Source organism: Phoxinus phoxinus (assembly GCF_949152265.1).
Source record: "Phoxinus phoxinus genome assembly, chromosome: 22".
In the NCBI taxonomy this organism is placed as follows: Eukaryota; Metazoa; Chordata; class Actinopteri; order Cypriniformes; family Leuciscidae; genus Phoxinus; species Phoxinus phoxinus.
Window position 1 is genome coordinate 15,502,657 of NC_136897.1, and position 14,521 is coordinate 15,517,177.

General features: G+C 40.6%; 1 protein-coding gene across 1 annotated transcript; it reads right to left on the reverse strand.

The window, feature by feature from the left end:
• Window positions 1–275: 275 nt before the first annotated feature.
• rhol (rhodopsin, like) lies at window positions 276–2,823 on the reverse strand. Its single transcript, XM_079596844.1, has one exon. It carries the CDS (start codon window positions 2,771–2,773, stop codon window positions 1,715–1,717), a length of 1,059 nt encoding a protein of 352 aa, XP_079452970.1. The 5' UTR covers window positions 2,774–2,823; the 3' UTR covers window positions 276–1,714.
• Between the last annotated feature and the right edge of the window lie 11,698 nt (window positions 2,824–14,521).

Below are 14,521 nucleotides of genomic sequence, written 5' to 3' on the forward strand. Positions count from 1 at the left end.
TGATATTCTGGTGCTCTGCAGCTGGTTTATTCTGCAAAAATTAATTAAAACGAAGTGATTTTGATTGATTCGTTCATGCTGATTCATAACATTGATTAAATATGTGGGTTATATAAAAAAATATGAATAATATATATATTCTTATGCCTACCAACCCTGCATTTGTTGGATCAAAAAATGTGATGATATTAGTATATTTTTATTACATCATATATGTATTATAAAATATAATTACAATATTAATGCAATTTAAATTTGTTTTCTATTTTAATATATTTTAAAATGTAATTTATTCCTGTTATGGCTAAACTGAATTCAGCATCATTACTCCAGTCTTCAGTCACTTGATCCTTCAGAAATCATTCTAATATGCTGATTTGCTGCTCAAGAAACATTTCTGATTATTATCAATGTTGAAAACATTTGTGCTGCTTAATATTTTTGTAGAAACAATGATGCATATTTTTTTAAAGATATCTTGTAACAATGTAGAAGTCTTTACAGTCACTTTTGATCAATTTGATGCATCCTTGCTAAATAAAAGTATGAATTAAAAAAATTAAATCTTACTGACCTCAAATCTATATAAAATCCCAATTATGAATATAATGTATAAAATCAGGATTTAAACCCAGGTCCTCTTGCACACTAAAGGCCCTATTTTAACGATCTAAGTGCATGCTCTAAAGCGCAGGTGCAGTTAGGGCGTGTCCGAATCCACTTTAGCTGGTTTAACGACGAAAAAAATGGCCGGCACGCCCGGCGCATGGTCTAAAAGGGTTGTCCCTATTCTCTTAATGAGTAATGGGTGTGTTTTGGGCGTAAAATGCAATTATCTCCAAACATTATCTCACAAACATCTCCAATTCCCTTTAAAAGCCAGTTGCTCTCGCGCCATGGCGGATTTGCTTTTTACAGGGCAGAATTTGGAAGTAGAAAAACTGAACGCTTCTCTAGCGAGGAAACGGATCTGCTCGTGCGCGAGGTTAAAGCGTGCAAGCAGATCATCTACTGGACAAGCCGGATTCCACCAAATCTTTGTGTACACAGTAATAATATTTTACATTGTAATCCTTTTATTTTCAACATTTGGCATGTTTGTGTGCTGCTGCGTGTCCCTGTGTGTGTGTAATGAGAATGTACACGCGATGTGCACTCGCCTATATAAGCACATATTATTAATGCGCCCTTTAAATAACCAAAAAATAAATAATGCGCCATTGACTTTAGACCAGGTTTTTGTTGCTCAATGGCGCAATCTAAATAGACTTAGTTTTCTAAATAGAACAGTTGCCTCAAAATGGCAACGTTTAGCAACCTCGTTTTCAGACCTGCACGCCCATGGGCGCACAAAGACGTACATACATTTGCTATTTAAACAACGTGGCGCAGGACATGAAAATGATAACTGCGTCGGGCTGAAACTAGCAAAAAACTCTTGCGTCGCGCCTGGCGCTGCATTGATGTAAAGGTATAAATATTTAAAGTGCTCTTATATTATCCTATAATAATAATTGCACATATTATATATTTTTTTATATAAAATCGTTTTATCCCATTCACAGTCTGAGCTGTATTGAAACGCATGTGTACCGAGATATTAGTATACAACTCCATCTGCCGTTTCAGAATTTTCCATATGTCCGGACAGGGAAGTTGCTGCTATGGCAGGCAGTTGAATTGTGTATTCCGCAAATAACCTTGAGCGTGACCCTCAGGCAGAAGATGCAGAGATGGATGAGGTCTCTGTCTTGGACTTTGAGGTGGAACTTGCTTCCTCCTCGTCGTGGAATGGATCGTTTCCACAGAACAATACTAACATCACGGAGTGACGGAACTGCTTATTCATGAAGATGTAAATGAGCGGGTTGTAGAGCGCTGAGCTCTTGGCAAAGAATGCTGGGATGGTCATGAAAATGGGGCTGAACTGACTCCCCTGGTGGGTGAAGATATACCAGGCGACGCTGGCGTAGGGGAGCCAACATATCAGGAAAGCGATGACCATGAGGATTACCATTCGGGTAACTTCTCTCTCGGCCCTCTGGGTAGTCTCGGATTCCTGCTGCTGGGCGGCTGCCACCTTGACAGTGCAGAGCAGACGGCCGTAGCAGAAAGAAATGACGATGAGAGGGATCGAGAAGTGCACGACGAACATGTAGATAACAAAAGACTCGTTTTCAGTCTCAGGATTCAACGTGTAATAATCCACTCCGCACGAACACTGCAAGCCCTCAGGAATGTAGCGGGACCATCCGACTAGAGGCGGTATGGCACACGTACAGGCCATTGTCCAAGAGAAGGCAACACCCAAGGTGGCGTGGATTTGCGTGAAGCGGAATTTGGTGAAGGGCTTGCAGACGACCACCCATCTCTCAACAGCCAAGACTACCAAAGACCAGAGCGCGATCTCACCGCCGAGCGTAGCGAACAGGCCCTCTATGTTGCAGCCGGCACGTCCCAGGACGAAATATCCATGTAAGGAGGTGTAGAAGGTGGTCGTGAATCCACCAAACACCATAAAGAGGTCAGCCACGGCTAAGTTCAGAAGGATGTAGTTCAGGGGGGTTCGAAGTTTGGTGTTTTCAACGGTCACATACAGTGTGAGGCCGTTGATGGTGGTGCAGGAAACGATGAGGAAGAACATGTACGCGGCGACACCGTAAAACGCCCCTTCCGATGCCAGGTAGTATTGTGGGTACTCGTATGGGCTGCGCACCACACCAGTCACATTAGACATGGGGATGTAAAAGTCCGGTCCCTCCGTGCCATTCATGATCGCTGGTTTGTTGTTTCTCCACACCTCGCCGGAGGTTTGTTTGGTCTGGGAAAGTGAGCACACTCCGTTTAGGTGCCTTTATAGGACAGATGATAGATTAGCATATTTGACTGCTCAGCAGAATATGGTTTAGACAATGCTTATGTTAATCTCTGCCTGCACTGACACACTTACACTACACTCATCGTGTGATCAGGTTATGTGGATTTAATCTGTCTACATCAATTGGGGTAAACAGATCAGTTGTTGTGTAGAGCAATTTAATACAACACACCTCATGTTGTCTTCTTATTCAATGTATATATGTCTTTAACATTCATTCATAATAATTTTACTCCACAACTAAAGAGTCTAAGAGTTGACAAATTAATCTATTTTCTGCATAAAGGTTTTAGGTTAAAAATAAAAGTGACATTTGATGTTGCTTTTGTAAGTTATTCACTAGTGTTCATAAGCTTTTTGTTTTGATTTCTATTTTGTAGATTTAATGCTAATAATTAATATTTGACCCTGAAGTGCCTTGATGTATTATATAGTTACATTCAAAGCAAAAGCTGTCATAAAAGCTATTGAACGTTTGTATAGTATGAGAGGAGTCCGTTCGTTCACATTCATTCGTTCGTTCGTTCGTTCATTCATTCATTCATTCATTCATTCATTCATTCATTCATTCATTCACTCACTCATTCACTCACTCATTCATTCATTCATTCACTCACTCACTCACTCACTCACTCACTCACTCACTCACTCACTCACTCACTCACTCATTTTCAGGATTGTCCTTAAATTCTAGTTGTGGTCAAAATAGTTTGTAAATACTTTTTAGAAATGTAAACTGTTGGGACATTTTTTTTATTATATTATCAGAATGTATTTGTAGTTATATTCTTACAGCATATTGTAGAGCCTATTTTATGCATATTTGAATCAAGTTATATTTTATAGCATATTTCTTTTTCGACAAGCATCCATTTTTAAGACAGAAAACCACTATGATATAATGTCTGATGTTTTCTTTTTTTATTATTTGACTTTAACTTTTGTCAGGTTCTACTTGATATTCAGCCCTGGCTGGGGACATGATGGCTATAATTCCATATTTCTTTCAAAAGGAAATTCTAAATATACTTATAAATTCATATGGTTTAATATCTTTTCCATGAAGGGACAGTGTCAAGTCAATATATATAAAGAGATGAGATGGAAAAAAGGTTTAACGTCAGGAGACGGAATGAACCCTCTGTGCATTTCTTGGGCAACAACTTCCCATGCGCCATCTTGTGGTTCGTATTTGAAATGGCAGTTTGTCAACACGGCGAATCCATTCATTTATTTGTTTGTTTGTTCTTTTTTATTTTATTATTTTGTAATGAGCATATCTTAAATCCAGAAACTGTTGAAGTCATCATGTATATTGATTTTATTGACAGTTTATAATTGTCTGTGGATATCTGTCTTGATAATTTCTTTTTTTGATAGCTACATACATACATTTGAAGTATGATCAAAACAGAATTTTACAGATTACAGCAATGTTATATTTAGTTTAATGGGCTGTTTGAATGGACAGCAATTGGGCCTATATGGGTCCTTCATTGGCACACTGCAGTCACGCCCTCTACTGCTGACACACAACCCTGCAAGAGTGTGCCGAAAACTTCCATCCCTTTCCACCAGACATGAACTCATCATTATGTAATTTATGTAACATTGTCACAATTCTGAACTGGTATGATTCAGTACTGATTTATTGATTTCAAAGAAGGATGCACCAAGTCCACTTCTCAATGATGTCTTATTATAAAATTAAATATTTGTTTAGTTTGCTTAGACAAAGTCATTATAATTTCACATGCCTCACTTTCTACTTTTCGATTTTCTCTATTCGATTTTTTTCTATTCTTTTCTAAATTCACCTTTTTCTAATTAGTTAAATTTATGCCTAAGGTTTTATATAATTGTCGATGAGCATTGGTACATTTACTTTTATTCCAAATGCAGAGACACTAAAACTGCAGCACTGGAGTGTGAGCCATTGCACTCACAAGTCTCTTTGAAATGAATGCTGTATTTTCTCAAACATCAATCTTTCACTCTCCTGGAGCTTTTGGAGGACTGGCTGTTTATTAGCATCGGGTTCTTGACTTTGACGAGAGATCTGGCCTGGGGAGTTGAATTATTTCATTCCAGTAGTGTATTAAATTATCTGCCTGTGACACAGAAAGACCAAACAAAGCTCTTCTCACATCAGCAGAACTTCCTGTGTGTCTTAAACCACTCTTATCTCTCTCTCTCTCTCTGGTCCTTTAGTGCTGGTTCTCTGGATAAAACTTGCACGGCTGTATATTATTCTGTTATTAATACCCCAGGATCAAAACATTTTTGTGCTAACTGATGGTAACAGTCTGTGTCTTTGACACATTCTGGGTTGTATCTTCTCCAAAGAAGGGAGAAGCCTCTGGAAGAAGTTATTTCTCATGGGCCCCCCCTGAACACACAGTGGTCTGTTCGTCCGTAATTTATATAGCAATTCAAAATTATTTTTCTAAGAATATATCAGAATGAAACGCGTACATGTTTAATTTGTTATTCCCATTAGCATTAACTTTCAAGGCTGGGCTTCATAATGTGTTTTGGATTACTGGCCTGTTGGAAATGAATTATGTAGATTTTAAGAAATATTTGCCTAAATATGACAGCATTCATATCCCTTTTGATGGCAATAAGCTTTCCACTTGGGCTGAAAGCTCAGAACATGTTTCTGCTACACTTGATAGCAATTGTGGTACTTCGGTGGTTTGTGCCAGACATAACATTTGGCCTTCAGGTCAGCTTTAGTGTTGTCAGACTACAATTTTATTCTGAAAGGTTTTAGTAGTCACCCTCCAAAAAGAGCAGTGTTAAAGAAACTACTGATGTCTGGATAGTGTCTCCAGTTTTAGCCAGAGCGTTGAAACTCTGTTAGTGTTGCAACTGACCTCTTGGTCTTACAATTGCTCTTCTTGTCCAGTTGCTCAATTTGTCTGAATTTTTTGCCACAGAGGACTTCAAAAACACTCCTTTCAAGGTTTTCCAGGATTTTGCCTATAATAACATCTTCACATTCATTTCTGCTTTGTCACAGGTTGGTTGTATAAACCGCACAAAGACGTAGGATAATCAGTATAATAATAAAAGCTCAGGAGATCAGAGAGATATAACCAAACTAACACAATGTAACACTGACGAGAACGGACAGAGAATGAAGGAGATCTCAGCGTGTAAATAAATACATGGACCAAACAAAGGGAACTAATGATATAATTAATAAGACGACAGGTGAACATAATGACTAATCAAACACATAACCAAAACACGATGAAACATAGCGAAAACAGAACATAACAGACTAGAACTGTAACAGTAGCTCCCCCTCCCCAAAGGTGTGTCCTCACACCATGAAGAGTTAATTTGAGGAGGGAGGGAGGGAGGGAGGAAGGGGGCTCTGGATGAGGGTGAGGAACAAAATAAAAACAGTCCAGGTCAATCACTACTGTCCATGGGGAAGTGGAGGGTGGGAGGAGCAAGGGGGAAGCCAGGAGCAGGAGGAGTCGGGTAGAAGTCCAGAGTCCAGCCAGGATGATGTCCTACGGCGGAGTCAAGGGAGGAGCCATGGTGTAAATCTCCTCAAAGAGGAGCCTGGTGGAACCAGGGTACCGGAGGGCTGAGGTGGCGCCGCAGCGACTGAGGGCCGGGGTGGATCCGGAGGGGGGTGGACAGATGGCGCACAGCAGGTGGCTCGCAAGTCCGTGGCATAGGTGAGGCAATGTCTGACCAAGGTGGAGCCAGAGGGTCGAGGGAGCCCAGTGGATCCGTAAGGCCAATGGTCTCAGGTGGAGCCGAGGGAAAGAGGAGGTGTCTGGATGATGGGCCGAGGTGGAGTGATGGGATCAGTGGCTGGAGGCGGAGTCAGAGGATCCATACATCCAGATGGCGTTGTTAAACAGCTAGCCCGAGGTGGATCCACACAACAGAGGGATGGTAGAGGAAAAACCGAGGGGCTGAAGGGAGACAGTGGCAACTGGGCAGAGGAACTGGTAGAGGTCTGAAGAGGTGGGCGAGGAAGGCTGGGAGGGCATGCTGGAAGCACAGGAGACTTTTTGCTGGGGGGAACCAGCGGAGACACAGGGAAACTAATGCTGGGTGGAATCAGAGGAGGCAGGGGATCATACTCTTCAAAACAACCATCAAAATAACACAAACCAAAGTCCAGCGGCAGCTCACCCTCTGTGCCGGGAGTGTGTAGGTGGGGGTTCACTCAATTCCCTCGAACTCTACGAGGTCTCTCATGATAGCGCACGATGTTGCTGGCTCTCACTCCTGGTCAGACGGTCATCGAGAAAAACGGTCGTTTTTGTCGGCTCCGGCTCGTTCCTTGCGGCAGGCTGAATACCTCCATCTGCGGCGGGCTCTGGCTCATTGTCCGTGCAGCTGTGAGGGTGATGACAGGCTGGTCACTGGATTAGGAGCAGGACTGGTGAATTCCATGTATGCTGATGGTCTGTGGCGAATCACAGTTCATCAGCACCCACGTACTCTGCGAAATTCGCCCAAGGATCTACACCAGGCAGGCGTGCCTTCATTTCTACACTGAGGTTTGTATGGAAAAAGGCGCTCAGCACTTCACCCAGGAAGTTGGTGAGGCACGCCAGATCTAGTAATCCAGTGGTGTGGGTCTCGAGGGATTGCTGCTCCTGCTCCAGGCATAGCAGTGGGACTGCCGGTCAGTCACTTACGCTTTTAGAAGGTCGGTTCTTCCGTCATGGGTTGGTTGTATGAGCAGCACAAAGACGAAGGAGAATCAATAACAAAAGCTCAGTATTATTTATTAAAAGTTTAAAATGATTTATATATTATAGTATTTATATTTTGAGTTACTTTTATTTTTATATTTTTTGTATTTGCTTCAGAAAAGCAGAACTTAATATTTGGAACAGAAACCTTTGTTTGCAATTACAGAGATCAAACGTTTCCTCTAGTTCTTGACCAGATTTGCACACACTGCAGCAGGGATTGTGTCCACTCCTCCATTCAGACCTTCTCCAGATTTCAGGTTTCGGGGCTGTCGCTGGGCAATACGGACTTTCAGCTCCCTGCAAAGATTTTCTATTGGGTTCAGGTCTGGAGACTGGCTCCTTAGTTGCCCTGGCTGTGTGTTCCGGGTCGTTGTCATGCTGGAAGACCCAGCCACGACCCATCTTCAATGCTCTTACTAAGGAAAGGAGGTTGTTGGCCAAGATCTCTTGATACATGGCCCCATCCGTCCTCCCCTCAATACAGTGCAGTCGTCCTGTCCCCTTTGCAGAAAAGCATCCCTAAAGAATGATGTTTCCACCTCCATGCTTCACGGTTGGGATGGTGTTCTTGGGATTGTACTCATCCTTCTTCCTCCAAACACGGCCAATGGAGTTTAGACCAAAAAGCTCTATTTTTGTCTCATCAGACCACATGACCTTCTCCCATTCCTCCTCTGGATCATCCAGATGGTCATTGGCAAACTTCAGACGGGCCTGGACATGCGCTGGCTTGAGCAGGGGGACTTTGTGTGCGCTGACGGCGTAGTGTGTTACTAATGGTTTTCTTTGAGACTGTGGTCCCAGCTCTCTTCAGGTCATTGACCAGGTCCTGCCGTGTAGTTCTGGGCTGATCCCTCACCTTCCTCATGATCACTGATGCCCCACGAGGTGAGAACTGGCATGGTGCCCCAGACCAAGGGAGATTGACCATCATCTTGAACTTCTTCCATTTTCTAATAATTGCGCCAACAGTTGTTGCCTTCTCACCAAGCTGCTTGCCTATTGTCCTGTAGCCCATCCCAGCCTTGTGCAGGTCTACAATTTTATCCCTAATGTCCTTACACAGCTCTCTGGTCTTGGCCATTGTGGAGAGGTTGGAGTCTGTTTGATTGAGTGTGTGGACACGTGTCTTTTATACAGGTAACGAGTTCAAACAGGTGCAGTTAATACAGGTAATGAGTGGAGAACAGGAGGGCTTCTTAAAGAAAAACTAATAGGTCTGTGAGAGCTGGAATTCTCACTGGTTGGTAGGTGATCAAATACTTATGTCATGCTATAAAATGCTAATTAATTATTTAAAAATAATTTTCTCGATTTTTGTTTTAGATTCCGTCTCTCACAGTTGAAGTGTACCTATGATACAAATTACAGACCTCTACATGCTTTGTAAGTAGATAAACCTGCGAAATCAGCAGTGTATCAAATACTTGTTCTCCCCACTGTATATGTATGTATGAATGTATATATATATTTATATATATTATATTAATATATATTTCTATTTAGCATTCATTTATTTGTATTTCAGTTGACTGCCAAACGTTTCTTTTTTTTTAAACAATAACATTGTTTTAAAAATGTTTATTCTATGGATTGTTGACAATTGGATTGTATGATAATAATAGCGGGTAAATACACTTTAAAGTCACTATATAATATGTTGTCAGAGATATTATTTATCATCACCAAATCACATTTGTGCATCAAAGGTTGAAAACTGTAGACTATAACTGGAATCTATAGTTTATCTTTTCTATGTCTGTATCCACTCACTTACTGTAAGACATACCGAAATAAGTGGAATGCTGAAATAAAAATGCTGTGCATGTTGTGATTGCAACAGGGCTCTTGTACAGATTGTGAGCCTGAGTTTGGGTTCAAAAAGCTCAAAAAGCACCATGGGGCAATGCACATGAGAAACACAATCACGAATCAAGCTGCCCTCTGCCAAAGAAAATACACAAATGAGACAGACACCTACTGCTAGAAGTCCCCCATACAGTTGAGAAATACTAACATAAGAAACATTTTTGCCCATTTTGAAACAGCAATCAAACAACCCAAGACTTGAGCCTTCTGACATTGTAAGCATATTCTGTCAACATTAGTTTATGTAATAAGTAGGCATTGATTTACTTTCCAAACTTATTCTGTGATGGTGAAGAACATCTGCATAATTTTTGCAAACATGGTGAAATCTGTTAAAAGGATAAAAGGTTAAAATTTTTGGGGTCGGTGTGCTTTGCAAAGCTGCATTTGATCAAAAATACAGTAAAAACAGTAATATTGTGACATATTATTGCAATTCAAAAGAACTTTTTTCTATTTCAATATATTGTAAAACGTAATTTATTCTTGTGATGGTAAAGCTGAATTTTGTGCATCATTACTTCAGTCTTCAGTGTCACATGATCCTTCAGAAATCATTCTAATATGCCTTTTTAACATTATAAATGTCTTCAAGGTCACTTTTAAAGGTACAATATGTAAGAATTTTGTACTAAAATATCCAAAAATCACTTGCACAGTGAGATATATATCCTGTAGTTGTGTACTTACAATATCCTAAAAGTTCCCAAAGATTTTTAATTTCAGAGAAATTCCCATTTTAAATAATTGGCCGCCCCGGAATCCCTGTTCACTTGTTGCCTGTCAATGACGTAATATCCGCGTTATCTCTGGTTTTCGCTCGTAGTACTGCCATAGTATCCAAGGGGGCTTCCCCGGGGGCCGCCATTGATTAGCAGACCATCACCTGCTGTTAGCATTCAATTAACTCCCATTAATTTTGGCGTCACTTTGACAGTGAATAACTTTACATCTGAGGCGTTTAAAGACTCCATTTGTCCATTATTTATTTCAAAAGAAACATGACAATGTATAAAAGGCTCCATTACCTTGTATCTTACATTATGGCCCCGTAGAAGTTGTTTTTGTAAAAATAGGCTAACGATTGCATCATAACCACTCGACTCTGTCGCACAGTCGAGAAATTACCGTATAGACAGGCAGAGAAGCTCGCAAGAAGCTCTGCGAGATTCGGAAGTGAATGATTCAGTTTTTTCTCGGCACAACTACTATAAGACTTACAACAGTCAGACAGGTTGCTCACATCACATCTACGTCGTCAAGCTCAGTTTGAGCCTGCGCACTACGCTCAGCCATCAGGAAGTGAGTGCTTCTAATTGACTTCACTTTTCTCCGTTGAAACCTATGGGGTCGCTGTGTCCATTTTATATACTGTCTATGATAGTAACCATGGCGACAGACGTGGACACCTGTGTAGTGCGTAACGCCTAGCTGAACGCTGTTGCTGTTTCGTTCAAACATTATGGACCATTGCAAGCAGACTTTGGGTAAAACAGGAGAACTAAAATGAGGATCAATATCAGCGTGGTATTTTCGAGATGCCGAGAGCTCCACATTCGTGACACACTTCGACTTGACAGAGACTCCGCTCTTGCATGTACTTTATTAGACTGGTGAGCAAATGTACAGAGGCTACAACTAATCAATGTTATAGCTCAACATGATGAAATGTTGGAATATGATCTGTATGTTATTCTACTGTTGATCTAGCTTACTGCTAGTCTAATATAGCCAACAAACTAACACATAGAGTAGCCTAACTTAACATTATAACTTTCAACACACTCAAATGCAGTTTAGTGTGATAGTAGACCAAGTGAAACAGCGCTGCGTTAACGTTACCTCACTTTTAATTTGTCTAATAAACTGACCTGTGTGAGTATTATTCAGCACTTTCGGATTGTTCGGTAGATTAAAGGAGAACTCCGGCGCAAAATGAACCTTTGGTCTAATTACACATTGTTACCTAGTCAACCGTTATCTGAATTTTTTTTTCATGATTATCGAATGTAAATAGTTTTATCTCTAAAAACAGTCAACTTCGCGAATACAGGCAGAAGCCATCTTTGAAAAACAGTCTCTATCAATCGATCTACGAACCGCCGATCCAAATGCGCTGAACTGTGTAGAATCTCATATGGTCCAGCGCATTTGGATCGGCGGTTCGTAGATCGATTGATAGAGACTGTTTTTCAAAGATGGCTTCTGCCTGTATTCGCGAAGTTGACTATATGTATAAAATATCTTCTTATTAAACTGTCTGGACACTTACACAGTTCTCAATGCTTCGGTTTGCATGTAGGGACCCTCATTATGCTACCGTGTTAGTGTGGGGCTATTTTGAGCCTTGTTAGTGGTATTAACAAGCAATTTTTATTTGTCATTACACTATGCCCTATATACTAGCGTTATACTAGCGTTATAGGCTAAACTGTTTTTAGAGATAAAACTATTTACATTCGATAATCATGAAAACAAATCTCAGATAGCGGTTGACTAGGTAACAATGTGTAATTAGACCAAAGGTTCATTTTGCGCCGGAGTTCTCCTTTAATGTCCTTATTCCTTTAACGTTAAATCCGCGAGGCTCGCGGGACTTGTGTGTGTGTGTGCGCTGATATCTGTCTCTCATTAGCAATCGTTCCCTGCTTCATACCACAGTCAAGATAAAAACATCAATGAATTCACTATCCATAAACATTATTAGATCCATCGGCTTGACGACAAGTTCCATAATTCCACAGAAAATTTTGCGTCATCAACGTACGCCTTTGTTATTGTAAGAGGTTAGTGACCCCTAGTGGCGAAAATGTCATTTTGTATCTTTAATGCAGCCTTACTGAATAAAAGTATTTACTTATTGGGATGAGTTAATGTAAAAACATATGTTGTCATAACTTATTGATATATACGATTTTTTACAGTGTATTTTTTTACAGATTTTTTAGTGTATATTGGTTGCTGAAATCGAAATCAAATTAGCCAAGAATAAACTGCTCACGAGAAGGGCATTATGGGTAGAACTGTGTTAATATGAGGTGTTTCAGCAGAGCTTTCTCCAGTGTTCCTTTAATTAGTTTAGAACATTGTCACCACGCAAAAAAACAACAACAACACCGTCTACTTACAATTGCTATCTTACCTTGGGGAATTCTGGGAATGATTTTTAAGTTTTGGGGTGAGATCACTTTAGCAGTCATTCTCACCCAAGATGTGGTTAGAAGTTGGCACTGAACATACAAAAACTATAGAAAGTACAGTGTAGGCATAAATTAGACTGAAATGGTAAAAATATTTAATAATCTAGAGTATTTTTTAGTCAATAATGTCTAAATTGATTGACTAAACGTACTGTAACTGAGCTAACAGTACCTTAGCTGGAATCTGTTGACTAGACGTGTTTGTTTACAACCTTTATGTTAGACGTTCAACAGAGTACCGGGTTGATAAAAGAGGTGTAAGCCTGGAGCCTGCAGTCAATCCTTAGAATGCTTGCATTTGAACAGACTCACTTCTCCATCAGGCAGACTGCTTTCACTGTACAGATCATTTATAACACTGGCCTGACTGTAGGGGTCATTTGAAATGGTCTCTCTAATGCTTATTAATCAGTCACAGTGAAACGGTTACGGTCTGTTTGGACTCAGAAAAGGTGATAAGCAAGCAAAATATGAGCAGAACAGACCAAAATGTCTTGGCAGTGAAGAACAAAAATGATATCTGGAGACTGTCATTTGTTAAGTTAGATAAGATGACTACAGAAGATATTTGTCTCAGCTGTCAACTCAATTCTCACTTCCAGGGACATTATCCTTGTCATTTACTAACAGCTTATTAATAATAAATTCACTTCACTTGTGCAGTGAGGCAATGTTTGAGAGATATGCTATTATTCAGATTCAGCTACTGAGCTTGAAATAGTGCAGGATTTATTTAATACTCAGCACACTGGAATACTTGATTCTGATTGGTCAAACTCTGGAAATACATCATGTATGTAGACAAGTGCACAGACAGCAAGTCTGGGTATTGGGACATGGCCTGTAAGAGAATCCCTCTTTTGAAACCCACTGTAAATGTTCTTTATCACACTTCCTTTTTGGTAGATCTGTGACTGCACACATTTGAAAGTCATGTACTGTATCAAAGTGATGTTATCAACCAGGGCTGCGTTTCTCAAAACCATTGTGAGCTAAGTTGACCATAGACACCATGGCCTACGATACTTTTGAGAAACACAGCCCAGCTTGTTAAGTTTTTCAGCTAGGTAGGTGTTTTCACACAAGTTTGAGAGGTGAAGATAACATTTTTGGAAAGGTAATATCCTCCAGAAGACGCACCATTTATGTGCTTCATCTCTTGATCTAATCATCCACTTTCTTCTTCAACACTATCAAACATGGTCAGCTTCTCTTCTTTCCTGCTTCGAGACATTTGGCAAGGCAGCTTGTCTCTCCCTTTCGGATCTTTCTTTTCTCCATGTCTGCCAGGACTTCCTTCCACAAATTCATCTCAAAGCCTGCCTACATGTTTCAGCTAATGGATCTGGTTTATGTTTCAGCTATTACAGTAAGGAGAACTAGTAGGGAGGAGGTTGCATCCTCCCAGGATGACTGCATCTCTGATATGACAATGCTGGACGGGGAGAGGCGTGTGGAATAAGGTCTGCACAATGAAAGTGAGGTGGGGTCACTTGTGCTAGGATGGCACTGTCATATCCCATTCATAACCTGTAGACACATTGTTAAAACTAAGAGGTAGGAAGTGATGCTGGATATGGAGGTGTTCACAGGATGTCCTGAACAATAATAGGTTGGGTTGACATAAGGAAGTGACAGGGCTAAATGCTACTGACGTTGCACATGAGGGGAGGGGAGCCGGTGTGAATGTAATGAGGGCCGAATCGGCCCAGTTCTGTGGGAAAAACCAAGTGAGCATGCTCAGCTTCCTTGTAGAACAAAGGCCATTGGTTGCGCCTCTCGGGACAATCTCAGATCTCATTCAGCATGCCTGCTGTGAGAGCAAAAAATAGAACGAT

What these genes read in the sequence shown, in the direction of transcription:
- rhol (XM_079596844.1), bottom strand. Translation starts at nt 2,773, where the DNA reads ATGAATGGCACGGAGGGACCGGACTTTTACATCCCCATGTCTAATGTG.